Consider the following 19,039-nt stretch of genomic DNA (forward strand, 5'->3'; position numbering starts at 1 on the left):
TTAACTCCTAGGATGGGGTGGGATGTTTCTCCTTTTCTTGTCTTCCTTGTTCTTTTCTGTTTTCTGTTTTCTTCTTTCTCTTTTTCTTTTTCTTGTCTCATCTCTTTTGGTTTGGGTAGTGCACTCACTCACTCACGTCTCCTGCGCCTCTTGGTGTAGGCTCTCTCTCTTTTTTCTCTGTGCTGTCCACTCGGGAATGGGGGGGGGGTTTGGGAGGGTATGGAGGGATCTTGTGGGACAAAACAAAAATTTGTGAGCAACTGGCAATATCTAGAATGGTGTTTGTATTGCACTTCCTTATGCTTCTCTTGTTTGTATGGCTTGCTGCTGTTTACTTTGTTTCTTTGGTGCTGATGAGTGCTTATTTTGTAATGTGTTCACCTTTTGCTCAATAAAGAGATTTCAAAAGAATAACAAAAAACATTTCAAATACAATAAGAAGAAAAACAAAATTTACAGAATTATTATATAATAAACAATATCAATAAAAGCAAATATTCCCAATTCCCTCCCTTTTTCCCCATTCCAGAGCTGTGGAAAAAAAATGTAAACATTAAAACGTATTAATATATGACTGCGGGTATGTGGTGTTAAAGTATCTAAATAAGGTTGCCAAATAGTAAAAAATTGTCTTCCCTGTCTACTATCCCATTCTGATAATTGCATACTTTCCATTGTCAAGATGTGGAATATTCTAGAACAGTGGTTCCCAACCCTGTCCAGGAGGACCACCAGGCCAATCGGGTTTTCAGGCTAGCCCTAATGAATATGCATGAGAGAGATTTGCATATAATGAAAGTGACAGGCATGCAAATCTGCTCCATGCATATTCATTAGGGCTATCCTGAAAACCCGATTGGCCTGGTGGTCCTCCAGGACAGGGTTGGGAACCACTGTTCTAGAACACCAATGACTATATGTTGGTTTCAAGGGTCCAATCCAAAGATAGAGTATGATTTTCAGACCTGATAAAATTGTTCTTTGAAGAAAGCCTCTAAGACAGGGGTGTCCAATGTAGGTCCTCGAGGGCCACAGTCCAGTCGGGTTTTCAGGATTTCCCCAATGAATATGCATGAGATCTATTTGCATGCACTGCTTTCAATGCATATTCATTGGAGAAATCCTGAAAACCCGACTGGACTGTGGCCCTCGAGGACCGACATTGGACACCCCTGCTCTAAGACCTCTTGGAATAGGATGTTTAAGATCAAAAATAAAAAAATCTAGATCAGTTAACATCTGCTTAAGGGTAACAGAAAGTGAACTGTACAAATAAGACAAGTTGGTGAGTAGCTTGAGAAGAAAGGAGAAAGAAGTAGAAACTGATTATAATTTTGGTGCCTTACTGGAAGAGAGCAGAAGCTGTTGTAAATAGTTGGTCATGTATTCTGAGAAGTTTGAAACTATACTCTTATCAAAAGAACTTGTGTGGTCTACATCATTATATGTATGTGAAGTTTGATGCTGTGCTTACCTGGCCTGATATGAAAATCCTGATCCTAGCTCTGGTCCCAACAAATAAATTCTGTGTGTGCCCTTTTTCCCACCAACCTGGGCAGTAACTAGTCAGCTGCCTAGCCCACTTAAACAGTGTGTATGTGTGTGTGGGAGGAGGGTTACATTAGTGTGTCAAATCGTTTGAAAACTAACCTATTAGCAATTAAGTACTTCTGGAGTGCACTTGTTTTTTGGAGGGATTGCTTGATGTACAAGTGTTTAGTGTACTGGATTTCTGGGGTGATTAAAGTTTGACACAGCTTCTTTGTTACTTCATCCAGTCCTAGTCTGAGGTTGTAGCCAAGGATATGAGCTCTGCCAAATTGCAATGGTGCCAGTGACAAATCTTTGATCTGCTTTGGATCCACCATGCTCCCACCTTCTAGACATGTTTTAGACAGTTCTTCCCGTCTCTTACGTAGTTTGTTCACTTCTTGCTGCATCTGTTCCCTTCCAATAGTTTGGTCAATCCTCTCCCAGAAAGTCCTATTGAAGTGAATGTAGAGCTCCCAATCCAGTCTGTTCCAGTTCTTGATCTTCTCTGTGCTGTTTTTTGAAAGAGGCATCCTGGCCTTTTTATCTCTGCTATTGAGAGGAAAAGACACCACATCATCCAGTTTCCAGCACAAAGCCTCCTTCAGGAGAACCATGGACTCATCAAAGTACTCTGCAATCAATACAAGATCAAATATAGCCTCAATTATTTCAATGTTTTGGTGAGCATGCTTGACTGAGAATTTGACATTGTTATTAAAACCAAAGTCAAAAGTCATTATGTTCTTGGAAAAAGGACTATAAGGGTCAGACAAATTATAGAATTTTGAAGGCTGGTCAAGAAATTCATCCAGTGTTTTAGCTCTGCGGAAGGCTGGAATTCCTTTGTAGTAATCAAATGAAGACTCCATGAGGTGAACTGGATTGCGTATGATGGAAAAATAGAATGTATCACTGGGCATCACCTTCTGGATCTGTGTAAAGAGAATAACATATTCTATACTAGAAGAAATATGCAAAATATTTCCAAACATATACCTTTGTTGCAGCAAATCATGTTGGAAGCACCACTGAAATCTTTTCCTTCCTTATATTGAAGATATTCTGATTGTTATTAAATTTAATTATGTTGGGTAGTGTGTGGTCATTATTTTTGTTGTCGGCCATCTTGTTTTTTGTTTATAAAAATTGGCCACTTATAAGGATAAATATAGCTATTTAAGGGGGAACAATATTAATGTGGGCTATTGTTAGGATGTGTTATTTTATTATCTCTAGTCATTAATATCTAGGTTTTGTTGCATAAAATGAACCTATTCTAAAATAATACTGGATAGAGGTAAAATAACAGATCTTAACAGTAGCCCACATTGATAACTATATCCTTAAATTACTAAACAGCAAAAGTTACCATTTATAAAGGTGTGCTTAGAAGCTTTCCATGGCTAGCCAAAATGTTACTCTCTAAACTGCTAGTAGGATAACTTATCATTTATAGGTTTTATTGCATAAATACCAGGTATAACATTAAATGAATATTTTAGCCATTTAACTTTATCCTACCATAACTACTACTATTAATTATTTCTATAGCGTTACCAGATGCACACAGCGCTGCACAGAGTCACAAAGAGTAAGAAAAGAGTCCCTGCTCGAAAGAACTTACAATCAGAACAGGCAAGACAGACATAGGTTTTCAGTGGTATCATTTAACCATTTAACTTTATTCATAGATTTTCAGTGGTGTCATTTAAAGGGATAGTGCTACTGATAACTGCATAAAGTTACATGCATATCTGTTTAATTTTATGCTGTGGTCATCAGACTAGAAGTGGATCTCAAGAGTTCTAGCTATCTTTTCACCATACACTTTAAGAGGAAAATTTTTATTAATTTTCCAAAGTTGTTTACCTATGTAAAAGACCAGTTGAAGAGTGCACTACCCAGTGCAGATGAAACTACTTGCATTGTGACTAAACTGAGTATTTTCACCTGTAAATGAAAGGGGGCGGGGCTAGGTAGGAGAAGGACAAGTACAGATGGGTTTTCATTTTGAAAGCTCTTCTGTTCTTTCCCACAAGTACATCTGCATCTGCTTCAATGCAAAAATATATGTACTGTGTGTATATATATATATATATATATGGAGAACTGACCATTTTTCCTACAGAAAGACCAGTTCTCAAAAGGAAACATTGCATACACTGCCTGAAAATTCCCTTTAAAATATCTTTTATAGCAGAAAGAAATGAGGGGCCCAATATTCATCTGGAGGTGGGCAGTACTTTTGCTGTCTGCTGTTGGCGTTAAACATAGAAACATAGAAATAGATGGCATATAAGGGCCACGGCCCATCCAGTCTGCCCACCCTAATGACCCTCCCCTACCTTTGCCTTGTGAATAGATCCCATGTGTCGATCCCATCTGGCCTTAAAATCAGGCACGCTGCTGGCCTCAATCACCTCCAGTGGAAGACTATTCCAGCGATCAACCACCCTTTCAGTGAAAAAGAATTTCCTGGTGTCACCTCGTAGTTTCCCGCCCCTGATTTTCCACAGATGCCCTCTTGTTGCCATGGGTCCTTTGAAAAAGAAGATATCTTCCTCCGCCTCAATGCGGCCCGTGAGATACTTGAACGTCTCGATCATGTCCTCCCTCTCTCTGCGCTCCTCGAGCGAGTATAGCTGTAATTTGTCTAACCGTTCTTCGTACGGGAGATCCTTGAGTCCCGAGACCATCCGGGTGGCCATTCTCTGAACCGACTCCAGTCTCTTGCGTTAATGCGGCCTCCAGAATTGCACACAGTATTCCAGGTGGGGATATTCAATGACAGGCAATTTCCAGCAACTGGCATTGAATATCCAGAGTTTTTTAACTGCTAAAAAGTTAACTAGTTATGCTGATATTCAGTGATAGCTGGTTAACATTTTAGCAGTTAAAGATAGGACAGCAATTTATGTGGTCCTATTTGACTGCTAAACTGGATAAGTTGCATGATATAGCTGCTAACTGAGCATATTCAATGGGAGATAACACTGCTAATATCTGTGGTTAAGTACTAAAACGTTATTTAACTGGTCGGGGGCCATTCCTGGCCGATTAAGTAGTTTTGAATACTGGCCAGGAAGTATATAGAGAATACAAATCAGTAAGTTCTGTAATAAGGGACATATATACCCATAGACTTCAGAGCCCTGGGTGAGAAGCTGAAGCAGATAGGAGCGCAGGTGGTCTTTTCCTCGATCCTCCCAGTAAGAGGCAAGGGAAGAGCGTAACCAGAGGACCAACGAGTGGCTTCATGGATGGTGCAAAGAGATGAACTTTGGATTCCTGGACCATGGAGAGGCGCTGCAGGGACTTCAGGGACCAGACGGACTCCACCTGACCAGAAGAGGTAAGAACGTCTTCGGACATCGACTTGCCTGCCTACTTCGTAGGGCTTTAAACTAGGTAAATTGGGGGAGGGTACCCACTCACATTCCAGTGCAGTAAGTAACTGTCTTGAGGAGGCAAGTCGCAACTCCATTTCTGAGTCCGAGGTAAGTACACACACTAAAAACAATACTTTAGGAGTCACACTAACTCAGACGGGAGACTCTTCACAGGGACTTAACAAACATAAGGTGTGGAGGGCTATGTATGTTAATGCACACAGTTTGGGAAATAAAATTCTGGAATTGGAGACAGAAATAATGAACGCCGACCTGGATGTGGTGGCAGGGCCGCCATCAGGGCAGTACTACCAGTCCTGCATTCAGGGGCCCCGAGCTGACAGGGGGCCTGGGCTCCCCCAGGGTCCTAGGCAGTGCTCCCTCTAAGCGGGCGGGTGTTGTGAGCAAACTTTTTTCGCTGTGAGCTAAAAATATCGGGCGCCAGCAAGTTATGAGCCAACTCGCCCGATTCTCCTCTCGCCGCCCTGCCATCTGCCGTACGCCGTGCGCTGTGACGAGAAACTTGTGCGCTGCGATGTAATATTTTGTGCGCCTGCGCACGCCAGCGCAGCTTAGCGGGAACACTGCGTAGGCCACAGTTTAGGGAGGGGGCGGTCCGCCCCAGATGCACAGGAGAGAGCTGTACGGGGCATCTTCGGAGTTCAATACATCTCGAGCCGCGAGGCTCGTCTTCTGTTCCTACCTGCCCTGCCGCTCACATTTAGCCGATTGGAAGTGTTCCCCGATGTCAGCGCTGACGTCGGAGGGAGGGCTTAAGCAAAGCCTACCCTCCGACGTCAACGCTGACGTCGGAGAATACTTCCGGTCGGCTATTTGTGCGCGGCAGGACAGGCAGGAAACAGGAAACAAGCCTCTCGGCTCGAGCTCCGTTTGGCTGAGAAAGTTGCAAAGATGGGCTGGGAGGCAAACGCGGAACACAAAAGGGGGGAGGGAGTGCGTTTTGGACACAATGCATGAACTTGGGAGAGAGGAAGGGATGGAAAGAGATGCTGAGGTGGGGGAGGGAATGGGTTTTTGGACACAGAAGGCATGGACTTGGGAGAGAGGAAGGGAAGGAAAGAGATGGTTGTGTACACGGGGAATAGAAGAAAGGAGAATTTTTGGTCATAGGGAGGGAGTGAGGTACAGATAGTGGCATACCAAAGTGGGGGAGGGGCGCCGGGGTTACATCCCAAGAGGGTGCACAGCTGGCCACCCTCCAGTGTTCTCCCTAGGCCGGCAAACTGCGGCTCTTTAGCCACTTGAGTGCCACCGCTGCCATTGGGAACAGGCCGGCGCCAAGTTCTCCCTGCTTTTCCCTGTGGGGCCGACCAACTCTCGCCACTCGCATCAATTCTGACATCGGAGAGTACGTTCTGGGCCAGCCAATCGCTGCCTGGCTGGCCTAGAACGTCCTCTCCGACGTTAGAATTGACATCGGGTGGCGAGAGTTGGGAGGCGACAGCAGAAAAATTACTGCTGTTCATTTTTATAAAATACATCTGTACATTGTAACACTGCCTCCTACTGTGCATATGTGGCCATACAATTTGATATAATTTTTTCCTGCTGTAAAACAGGCTTTACCCTTATATAAAATTATCTGTCTGAAAGTGAAACTACACATGTACACTTCTAAAAACTACCAAAATAAATGTATCTGTAGAGACCTTAAGTTCTTTTTTTCTGTAGGTACTTTTTTTTTTGGGGGGGTAGGGGGAAAGTATTTGCTTTGTAGTGATGCTGAACCTAACCTCATTCCCAGGAATGTCTCTGCTAAATACAGATAAGTGTGTGGAACAAAACACATACAGATACAAATTACAGTGTAGGAAGTTTTCAAAGAGCCAGTTCCTGTGGGTGGCTTTGACACTTTCCCTTGCTAGGGCCCAATTTTTTTTTTGTATCACCTGTGCAGAGACACAATCTGTGGGCACTTTCACTAATTTTCAAAGAAATGCTACCTCCTTTGAAAATTAGCTACTTAACCTATAGATACTAAATATACCCATGTGGAGGGCAATTCTATAAAGGGGCATCTGGATTTAGGCACCTAGATAAGGGCCGCCATCAGGGCAGTACTACCAGTCCTGCATTCAGGGGCCTGGAGCTGACAGGGGGCCCGGGCCAGTAGCGTACCTAGGGGGGGCGGTGCACGCCCCAAGGGGGTGCACAGGAGAGAGAGCTGAACGGGGACGATGGGGGACCCGCGGGGTTAAATATAACTCGAGCCGCGAGGCTCGTCTTCTACTCCGACTGCCCTGCCGCTCACACAGCCGATCGGAAGTCTTCCCCGACGTCAGCGCTGACGTCGGAGGGAGGGCTTAAGCAAAGCCCGCCCTCCGATGTCAGCGCTGAAGTTGGGGAAGACTTCTGGTTGGCTATGTGTGCGCGGCGGGACAGGCAGGAAATAGAAGACAAGCCTACGCGGCTCGAGCTACATTTTGCTGAGAAAGTTGCTAAGATGGGCTGGGAGGCAAACGGGGAACACAAAAGGGGGAGGGAGTGCGTTTTGGACACAAGGCATGAACTTGGGAGAGAGGAAGGGAGGGAAAGATGCTGAGGTGGGGGATGGAATGGGTTTTTGGACACAGAAGGCATGGACTTGGGAGAGAAGTAGGGAGGGAAAGAGATGCTGAGGTGGGGGAGGGAATGAGTTTATGGACACAGAAGGCATGGACTTGGGAGACAGGAAGGGAGGGAAAGAGATGCTGAGGTGGGGGAGGGAATGCATTTTTGGACACAGAAGGCATGGACTTGGGAGAGAGGAAGGGAGGGAAAGAGATGCTGAGGTGGGGGAGGGAATGGGTTTTTGGACACAGAAGGCATGGACTTGGGAGAGAAGAAGGGAGGGAAATAGATGCTGAGGTGGGGAGGGAATGGGTTTTTGGACACAAGGCATGGACTTGGGAGAGAGGAAGGGAGGGAAAGAGATGCTGAGGTGGGGGAGGGAATGCATTTTTGGACACAGAAGGCATGGACTTGGGAGAGAGGAAGGGAGGGAAAGAGATGCTGAGGTGGGGGAGGGAATGTGTTTTTGGACACAGAAGGCAAGGACTTGGGAGAGAGGAAGGGAGGGAAAGAGATGGTTGTGTACACGGGGAATAGAAGAAAGGAGAATTTTTGGTCATAGGGAGGGAGTGAGGTACAGACAGTGGCATACCAAGGTGGGGGTGGGGGCGGTTTGCCCCGAGCTTTCGCCCCAAGGGGGTGCACAGCTGGCCACCCTCCAGTGTTCTCTCTAGGCTGGCAAACTGCGTCTCTTTAGCCACTTGAGTGCCACCGCCGCCATTGGGAACAGGCCGATGCCAAGTTCTCCCTGTTTTTCCTGTGGGGCCGACCAACTCTCGCCACCCACGTCAATTCTGTCGTCGGAGAGGACGTTCTGGGCCAGCCAATCGCTGCCTGGCTGGCCCAGAACGTCCTCTCCGACGTTAGAATTGACGTCGAGTGGCGAGAGTTGGTCGGCCCCGCGGGGAAGAGAAGCAGGGTGAACTCGGCGCCGGCCTGTTCCCGATAGCGGCAGTGGCAGCCTATTCCCCAGTGGCGGTGGCAGCATTTTCCCAATGGTGGTGGCATAGTGGAGGGCAAGGAGAAAGAAAGAAAGGGGGGGACAGGGAGCCAGAAAAAAAAAAAGAAAGGGGGCTGGGTGAAACAAAGAAAAATGGGGTACGGAGAGAGAGAGAAAGACAGACATACAGAATGAAAGGGGGTATGGAGAGAGAGAAAAAGAAAGAAGGGGACAGGGTGAAATAAAGAAAAAGTTTGGGGAGGGAATGAGGTCTGGAGAAGAGGAAGCATACAGGAGGCTGAAAGAAGGGAAGAAATATTGGATGCACAGTCAGAAGAATAAAGTGGAACCAGAGACTGATGAAATTACCAAAGGTAGGAAAAATGATTTTATTTTCAATTTAGTGATCAAAATGTTTTGAGAATTTATATATGCTGTCTATATTTTGCACTATGGCCCCCTTTTACTAAACCGCAATAGCGTTTTGTAGCGCAGGGAGCCTATGAGCTTCAAGAGCAGCGTGGGGCATTCAGCGCAGGTCCCTGCGCTAAAAACCGCTATCGCGGTTTAGTAAAAAGGGAGGGGGAATATTTGTCTATTTTTGTATAGTTATTACTGAGGTGACATTGCATAAAGTCATCTGCCTTGACCTCTTTGAAAACCCGCAGAATATAAATGATAATTAACATTTTCTCTGCGTACAGCGTGCTTTGTGTTTTTAAAATTTTATTGTTGGTAGATCATTTTGACTTGGCCACAAAGGTAAGGGGGAGGGAGGGGAGCTGCTGAAAGAGTCTACCTTGACGTGGTTGCAGGCTTACAAATCTTTTGGTCAAAGAATGCGGCGACAGAGAAAAGTATGTGTGTATTCGGCCCATGGAAGAAGGGGGGGGTCAGGGGGGGGAAGGGGTGCATGGGGGGCCCAATAGGATTGCTCAGTAAGGGGCCCAGAAATTTCTGATGGCGGCCCTGCGTGGTGGCGATATCCAAGACCTGGTTCACGGACTCACACGGGTGGGATATGGTTATACCGGGTTACAACCTACTTCGTCGTGACAGAGAGGGCAAGTTAGGAGGAGGGGTAGCACTATAAACTAAAGAAAACATCAAAACTACCAGAATCATGGATGTTAGATACATCGGGGAATCCCTCTGGGTGAACCTGGCCAGAGGAAACGAAAAATGCCTGTACCTTGGTGTGGTATACAGACCTCCAAGTCAACAGGAAGACAAGGATTTAGAATTAATCGAAGACATAGAGAACATCACTTTGCGTGGGGACACAGTACTGTTAGGGGTCTTCAATATGCCCGCAACATACCAGCGGCAGCAGAAGACTATTAACCTCCATAAAAGGTGCACGGCTCAAACAATTGGTATTGGAGCCCACTAGGGACCAGGTGATACTGGATCTGGTACTCATCAACAGAGACAGCATCTCGGAGGTTTCGGTAGGCCATACGCTGGCCTCCAGCGACCATAACATGGTATGGCTTAACCTCAAGAAAGGTTTCTCTAGATCAAACACAGTAACGAAGGTCCTCAACTTTCGAGGCACTGACTTTGAACGCATGGGAGATTTTGTCCGTCAGGCGCTGCAAAACCAAGCTGAAACTGATAATGTGGAGGCTATGTGGTCAACTCTGAAATCTACTCTACACGAAGCAACTAACCGCTATATAAAAACAGTAAGCAAACGACGGAGAAACAACAGACCCCAGTGGTTCACTGCAGAGATTTCGGACCTCGTTAAAGAAAAGAAAATAGCATTTATTTCCTACAAACATCAGAAAAAAGGAAGGCAAAAGAAAACTATCTGACCAGGTCTAAAGCTATCAAAAGGGCAGTCGAATAGAGGAGACTCTAGCGAAGAACATTAAGAAGGGGGATAAATCCTTCTTCAGGTATATTAGTGACAGGAAAAAAAACACAGATGAGATAGTACGCCTTAGGCAACTGAACGGGAATTATGTAGAATCAGATTCCGATAAGGCCGTACTACTAAATGAATACTTCTGCTCAGTCTTCACCTGCGAGGCGCCGGGATCCTGTCCGCAGTTGCAGACAAGGGAAAGCTCGAAAGACCCGTTTCAAAATTTTGAGTTTATGCCCAGTAGTGTCTACTGCAAACTATCAAGACTCAAAGTAAACAAAGCCATGGGACCGGACAACCTACACCCCAGGGTGCTTAGAGAGTTAGGTGATGTCCTGGCGGAGAAAACAAAAAAAACTCTGTGGAGTGACGATGTTCCTAAATGGACTTTATTTGAAAGTATCAAAGTTCCAAAGGTACACTGAAATCATCCACATAAAATAATTACATCCACATAAAAGTAAATCATCCACATTAGAGCCTTTCCATTGCAAATGCAAACAGTGTCTCACTTTCGGCTCACTACACAATTGATTCCCATGTACTCACCTTTATAGGACCCCCAGGGACCCCTGAAGAAGACTTTTTGTCGAAACGCGGACCGTGTTGGTTCCTGTATCCCTAGCGGACTAGGTCCTTTAAGGCTCTTATATGGATGATTTTACTTTTATGTGGATAAAATTATTTTATGTGGATGATTTCAGTGTACCTTTGAAACTTTGATACTTTCAAATAAAGTCCATTTAGGAACATTGTCACTCCACAGAGTTTTTTTTTGGTTTTCTCTGGATTTTCTTCTTTGTGGATATTTTGATGTCCTGGCAGAACCATTATCCGTGCTCTTCAATCTTTCCCTGCGCACGGGAAGAGTCCCCTTGGACAGCTAACGTTATTCCACTCCACAAAAAGGGTTGCAGGACAGAGACTGCAAATTACAGACCGGTGAGTCTCACATCCATAGTGAGCAAACTCATGGAAACACTAATCAAACAGAAATTAGATACAATCCTGGACGAGGAGAATTTACGGGATCCCCACCAACACGGATTTGCCAAAGGTAGGTCCTGTCAATCAAATCTGATTAGCTTCTTTGACTGGGTAATGAGAAAGCTGGATGCGAAGGAGTCCCTGGATGTCGTGTACTTGGACTTCAGTAAAGCTTTTGATAGCGTCCCACACTGCAGGTTATTGAACAAGCTGAAATCGATGGGATTAGGGGAACACTAACTGCATGGGTTAAGAATTGGCTAAGCGTTAGACTTCAGGGGGTGGTGGTAAATGGTACCCCTTCCAAAATGTCGGAGGTGACCAGTGGAATACCGCAGGGCTCGGTCTTGGGCCCGATCCTCTTCAACATATTCGTAGGAGACCTGACCCAAGGGCTTAAGGGTAAAATATCATTGTTCACTGATGACACCAAACTGTGTAACATAGTAGGTAAAAGCACTTTGCCAGACAGTATGACATGGAACCTACTTCTGTTGGAGCACTTGTCATCGACTTGGCAGCTAAGCTTCATTGCTAAAAAATGTAAAGTCATGCACTTGGGCAGCAGAAATCCGTGCAGAACTTACACACTAAATGGTGAGACCTTAGCTAGAACTAAGGCAGAATGTGACTTAGAAGTGATCATTAGCGATGACATAAAAACTGCCTATCAAGTGGAAAAGGCTTCATCCAAGGCAAGACAAATGATGGGTTGTATCCGTAGAGAAAGCCCGAAGTCATAATGACATTGTACAGATCCATGGTGAGACCTCATCTGGAATATTGTGTACAATTCTGGAGACCACATTACCAGAAAGATGTGCTGAGAATTTAGTCGGTTCAATGAATGGCCACCAGGATGGTCTCGGGGCTCAAGGATCTCCCATATGAAGAAAGGCTAAATAAATTGCAGCTGTACTCACTTGAGAAACGAAGAGAGAGAGGAGACATGATTGAGGCGTTTAAATATATCACGGGCCGTATCGAGGTGGAAGATGATATCTTCTTTCTTAAAGGACCCTCGGCCACAAGAGGGCATCCGCTGAAAATCCAGAAAGTATTTCTTCACCGAAAGGGTGGTTGATCGTTGGAATGAACTTCCACTTCAGGTGACTGAGGCCAGCAGCGTGCCAGATTTTAAGAGTAAATGGGATATACATGTGGGATCTCTAGGGGGGTAAAGTCAGGGGGGTGGGTCATTAGAGTGGGCAGATTTGATGGGCTTTGGCCCTTTTCTGCCGTCATTTTCTATGTTTCTATGTTTCTATGTCTATATAAGATGCCTCAGTGCTATACTATAAACGGTGAAATAACAAACCCCAGCCACATTTTGTATTCAACTATTCACTATTTGTATCCTTCAGACCCCAAACCAGATTGAACTCCTCCATATTGCTGTTTATCCATATGCCCTCTCATGGGCCACAACACTGGATTCCATACACATGGATGGATACTTTGGGTTTTTTCCACTAGCATCCTACCTCTCATTCTCTTTCCTGTCCATATTTGTAGTTCTTTTCTTTTCTCACCCTGACTTTATAATTTTTGATTGTTAACCACTTTGATTGGTGAAAGGTTGTACTGTATATCAAGTATTCAATAAGCATAATCATAAACACAGAATTATGCTTTCCAGACCCCTCAATCTGTTCCCTTCTAGGAATGTACATGGAGAAAATTGTCATTTTGTTTGTTTTGTTATTTCATTTCATTGTTCTTTTCTATCATTTCAATCATTTTGTTTGCCAAATTATTTCATTTCAAGTGTGGTATATAAAGAAACAATATCACATGTTAACTTCAATGTTTTCTTATAACTGCAATATCATTTTCTTTATTACTCTTCCAGTTCGGTGATTTCAGATTATTATTGTACTCATGTTCTGTTGTATGCATTATATGTGAGTAACATATTGACATTTTTTAAATAAAAATATTTAAAAAAATACAATATGTGCCATGCTATATAAAAAAACATTAGTTATCCAGTTTAATAGACAAAAATGGAGGAGAAGGCAACAATTCTTCCTATGCTTAACTCAAATTATAAGGTTATCTATCTAAATTTCATGAAATTTGCAGGCAGAAATCAGCAGCAAAGGCAACATTACCCTAAAGTAGCATGAGTGAGGTATATCGGTTTAAGAATGGCATGAATATTCTACACTCAACACTAAGCAATAGAAAAAGTTCCTAATGTTGTAAAACGTTATACCTGGATTTTTCACACAATTGCTTTCCAATATGTGTATTCTTAGATAACGCAATTGAGCTCTCAGATACCTGCACTGATCGGTCACAGATCTTTAGATCAGTTTCAGCAGGTGATAGATATCAATCATCGAGCTCAGTGCATATTTTTTCTTAACTTTTCTTTATACGTGCTTGCATTAATTTAAAGTGCTTCATGCAATAAATATATGAAAACCAGCCCAGCACTTATCTTAGTTACTGCCGGTGCTTCTTATATGTAGCTTTTTGATGGCCAACGGGTCCCATTTTGCCAAAATAATAGCTTCCTCAGGGGGGTCTACATCTTTGTGAACAGCCCTGCTTCTGTTTAAAAGCAAAAAATGGTGCTATGGGCTAAAATTCAGGGAACAAATGGAACGGAAATGAAGATCGGCATCTACTACTGATCCCCAGGGCAGTCCAAAGAAATGGATGGAGAAATGACGGATGAGATTAAACACAACTGCAAGGGAGGCAATGCAGTTATCATGGGTGACTTTAATTACCTGGGGATAGACTGGAACCTAGGCAACTCCGGCTATGGTAGGGAGACCAAGTTCCTGGAAGCTGTAGGCGATTGCTTCCTGAAACAACTTATCAAGGAAAATACAAGAGGAAATGCAATTCTGGACTTAATTCTAAATGGACTAAAAGGACCAGCGCAAGGTGTAGAAGTAGAAGGGATGCTGGGAAGCAGTGATCACAATATGATCCGCTTCAACCTGGACACGGGGGCGAAACATTGATCCAGAACGACAGCCATGGCACTGAACTTCCGAAAAGGAAATTACGAGAGGATGAGACTCATAGTGGGGAAGAAGCTTAAAAAGAGGATAAGCACTATACAAATGCTGGAGCAAGCATGGTCCTTTTTTTAAGACACGGGCACCAAGGCGCAAAATCTATATATACCGTGTATCAACAAGGGATCCAAGAGGAAAAAGAACAAGGAACTGGTGTGGCTGACTGTAGCGGTGAAAGAAGCGATCAGAGACAAGAAGACTTTGTTTGAGGAATGGAAAAGGTCAAAAACAGATAAAAACTGGAAAAAGCACAAGCAACATCAAAGCAGGTGCCATAAGTCGATAAGAGGGGCCAAAAGAGACTATGAGGAAAAAATAGCAAAGGAGGCAAAAAACCTCAAGCCGTTCTTTTGATATATTAAGGGGAAACAACCCACAAAGGAAGCGGTGGGGCCATTGGATGACCATGGAATAAAGGGACTGCTAAAGGAGGACAAAGCCATTGCCGACAAACTGAACACATTTTTTGCGTCTATATTTACCAAAGAGGATATTCACAACATACCGGAAGCTGACAGGCTATATGCAGGAAACGAAGATGGGAAACTGACTTAGTTGATGGTCAGTCTAGAAGAGGTATGCAGGCAGATTGATAGGCTTAAAAATGATAAATCCCCTGGACCAGATGGCATCCATCTGAGGGTAATCATGGAACTGAAAGAGGTTATAGCTGAACTGCTTCAACTAATAACCAATCTATTGATCAAATTGGGAAGGATTCTGGAAGACTGGAAAGTGGCGAATGTTACGCCGAGTTTCAAGTTTCAAGTTTATTTAGCATTTGATGAATCGCTTATATAAGAATTCTAAGCGATGTACAGTTTAAAAGCCACCAGGTGGTGGTCTCACATACAATTTTTACGAATTAATCGAAAACAAACAATTTACATCAATTGACATTATAACAGTTGAATTAAGAATCAAGGTTCGAAAGGTTCGAGGGGAGACCTCAGTACCAGGAAACATGGTAGAGGCGCTGATAAAGGACCGTATTGTTGACCACCTTGACAGACATAATCTGATGAGGACCAGCCAGCACGGCTTCAGTAAAGGAAGATCTTGCTTGACGAACTTGCTGCACTTCTTCATCGAATAAACAGGCAGATAGACAAGGGTGACCCCGTTGACAATGTATATCTGTATATCTGGATTTTCAGAAGGCTTTCGACATGGTCCCGCATGAATGACTGCTTTGAAAAATTGTGAGCCATGGAATCGAGGGTGAAATACTCACGTGGATTAAAAACTGGTTGGCGGATAGGAAACAGAGAGTGGGGGGGGGGTGTAAATGGATAATACTCAGACTGGAAAAGCGTCACGAGTGGAGTGCCGAATGGTTCGGTGCTTGGACCCATGCTCTTCAACATATTTATAAATGACCTAGAAATTGGAACAACGAGCAAAGTGATTAAATTTGCAGACGATATGAAATTATTCAGAGTAGTGAAGGCACATAAGGATTGCGAAGACCTGAAACGTGACATAAACATGCTTGAGAAATGGGCTGCGATATGGCAAATGAGGTTTAACGTGGATATGTACATAAGAACATAAGAATTGCCGCTGCTGGGTCAGAACAGTGGTCCATCATGCCCAGCAGTCCGCTCACGCGGCGGCCCTCTGGTCAAAAACCAGCACCCTAACCGAGACTAGCCCTAACAGCGCATGTTCTTGTTCAGCAGGAACTTGTCTAACTTTGTCTTGAATCCCTGGAGGGTGTTTTCCCCTATAACAGCCTCCGGAAGAGCGTTCCAGCTTTCTACCACTCTTTGGGTGAAAAAGAACTTCCTTACGTTTGTACGGAATCTATCCCCTTTTAACTTTAGAAAGTGGCCTCTCATTCTCCCTACCTTGGAGAGGGTGAACATTCTGTTCTTATCTACTAAGTCTATCCCCTTCAGTACCTTGAATGTTTTGATCATGTCCCCTCTCAATATCCTCTGTTCGAGGGAGAAGAGGCCCAGTTTCTCTAATCTTTCGCTGTACGGCAGCTCCTCCAACCCCTTAACCATCTTAGTCGCTCTTCTCTGGACCCTTTCAAGTAGTACCGTGTCCTTCTTCATGTACGGCGACCAGTGCTGGACGCAGTACTCCAGGAGAGGGTGCACCATGGCCCGGTACAGTGGCATGATAACCTTCTCTGATCTGTTCGTGATCCCCTTCTTTATCATTCCTAGCATTTTGTTTGCCCTTTTTGCTGCTGCCGCACATTGCGTGGACGGCTTCATCGACTTGTCGATCAGAACTCCCAAGTCCCTTTCCTGGGAGGTCTCTCCAAGTACCGCCCTGGACATCCTGTATTCGTGCATGAGATGTTATACTTATCCAAGTTGAACCTCATCTGCCATGTCGATGCCCATTCCTCGAGCCTGAGTATGTCACGTTGCAGATCTTCGCAATCCCCCTGCATCTTCACTACTCTGAATAACTTTGTATCGTCCACAAATTGAATCACCTCGCTCATCGTACCTATGTTCAGATCATTTATAAAGATGTTAAAGAGCAAGGGTCCAAGCACCAAGTCCTGCGGCACCCCACTGGTGACGCTCTTCCAGTCCGAGTTTTGCCTATTTACCCCCACTCTCTGTTTCCTATGCTCCAGCCAGTTTTTAATCCACGTGAGTATTTCACCCTCAGTTCCATGGCTCGCAATTTTCCGATGTAGTCGGTAACAAGAATCTTATACATTAATACATGGTGTCTGGTGCAGTACTCGGAGAGACCCCCCAGGAAAGAGACTTGGGAATACTGGTCGACAAGTCGATGAAGTCGTCTGTGCAATGTGTGGCGGCGGCAAAAAGGGCAAACAGAATGCTAGGAATGATTAAGAAGGGGGATCACGAACGGAGAAGGTTATCATGCCACTGTACCGGGCCATGGTAAGCCCCCACCGGGAATACTGCATCCAGCACTGGTCGCCGTACTTAAAGAAGGACATGGTATTACTCGAAAGGGTTCAGAGAAGAATGACTAAAATGGTTAAGAGGCTGGAGGAGTTGCCGTACAGTAAGAGATTAGAGAAACTGAGCCTCTTCTCCCTTGAAAAGAAGAGACTGAGAGGAGACATGATTGAAACATTCAAGATAATTAAGGGAATAGACAGTACATAAAGATAGGTTGTTCACCCTCTCCAAGGTAGGGAGAACTAGAAGGCACTCTCTAAAGTTGAAAGGGGATAGATTCTGTACAAATGTAAGGAAATACTTCTTCACCCAGAGAGTGGTGGAAAACTGGAACGCTCTTCTGGAGGCTGTTATAGGGGAAAACACCCTCCAGGGATTCAAGACAGAAAATACGCAGGTAAGGCTAGACTCAGACAGGGCACTGGTCTTTGACCTACGGGCTGTCATGGGAGCGGACTGCTGGGCATGATGGACCACTGGTCTGACCCAGCAGCAGCAATTCTAAAAAAAAAAAAGAAGCAACTGAGTGGAGGAAGAATGACATCCAGTAGAAAATTGCCTCATCAATTCTATTCATGGCAGGGGCTCAAGTCATTTAGACTGAAGCTCCTATGTTGGATGGTGTTGGGCCAATAGTCTCCCATGGCTCAATGAAATCAGACCTTCTTACAAGAAAAGGACCTGGGTGTACTGATAGATAGGACCCTGAAGCCATCGGCACAATGCGCGGCAGCGGCAAAGAAAGCAAACAGAATGTTAGGCATGATAAAGAAAGGAATCACGAGTAGATCGGAGAAAGTCATAATGCCGCTTTATAGAGCAATGGTCAGACCACACTTGGAATACTGTGTCCAACATTGGTCTCCCAACCTAAAGAAGGATATAAAACTGTTGGAGAGGGTGCAGAGACGAGCAACGAAGTTAATAAGAGGTATGGAGAACTTGGAATATGAGGAACGACTCAAGAAACTGGGACTGTTCTCCCTTGAGAAGAGGAGGCTGCGAGGGGACATGATCGAGACGTTCAAAATGCTGAAAGGCATCGATAAAATAGAGCAGGAAAATAAATTATTTACATTGTCCAACGCGACACGGACAAGAGGACATGGTTTGAAGCTAAGGGGGGACAAGTCCAGGACAAATGTCAGGAAGTACTGTTTTACGCAGCGAGTGGTAGACGCCTGGAATGCTCTCCCAAAGGAGGTTATTAAGGAATCCACTGTGCTGGGATTCAAAGGCAAATTAGATACACATCTCCTTATGAGAGGCATAGAGGGATATGGGTGACTAAAACTACATCAGGTGTATACCTGACTGGGCCTCCGCGTGTGCGGATCGCCGGACTCGATGGACCATGGGTCTGATCCGGAGATGGCAGTTCTTATGTTCTTATGTTCTTAGCTGGGTTGTGGGGAAAAGCATCCTAAAATGAGTAGTATACTCCACTGAAGGCTCAATGTTGGACAGGATTAATACACGTTAAGTACCACAGTTGTGAAGCTAAAGCAAAAGTCAACAAGATGGGGAAGAAAGCAAAAGGAATACTAACACAAACTGCTTAATGTATCATGAGAGGGGTAGAGGAAGAAAAAATAAATAAATAAATATATATATATATATATATTTTTTTTTTGGGGGGGGTGAAACACCCCAGTGGCATAAAGAGTGTTGGACAACAGAAAGAGCATAACAGGAAGAGCCAGAGTGGCATTCAGGGCAGGATTAATTCTTCAAGGGCCCCTAGGCACACAAGTACACTGGGCCCCCCCTGACCCTGACTCTCCCATGCCCCACCAATGCCCTGC

The 19,039-nt window shown here is 44.5% G+C and overlaps 1 protein-coding gene across 1 annotated transcript in view; it reads right to left on the reverse strand.

The window, feature by feature from the left end:
* Window positions 1-1,366: 1,366 nt before the first annotated feature.
* The window catches only part of LOC117366358 (galactose-3-O-sulfotransferase 2-like), a 247,771-nt gene continuing 230,098 nt past the window's right edge, over window positions 1,367-19,039 (reverse strand). Inside the window, exon 4 of the mRNA XM_033957636.1 lies at window positions 1,367-2,465. Coding sequence (XP_033813527.1) covers window positions 1,617-2,465 — 849 coding nt within the window. The 3' untranslated portion in view covers window positions 1,367-1,616. The remainder of the gene's footprint in view (window positions 2,466-19,039) is intronic.

The sequence above is a fragment of the Geotrypetes seraphini genome, chromosome 9, assembly GCF_902459505.1.
Source record: "Geotrypetes seraphini chromosome 9, aGeoSer1.1, whole genome shotgun sequence".
Taxonomy (NCBI): domain Eukaryota; kingdom Metazoa; phylum Chordata; class Amphibia; order Gymnophiona; family Dermophiidae; genus Geotrypetes; species Geotrypetes seraphini.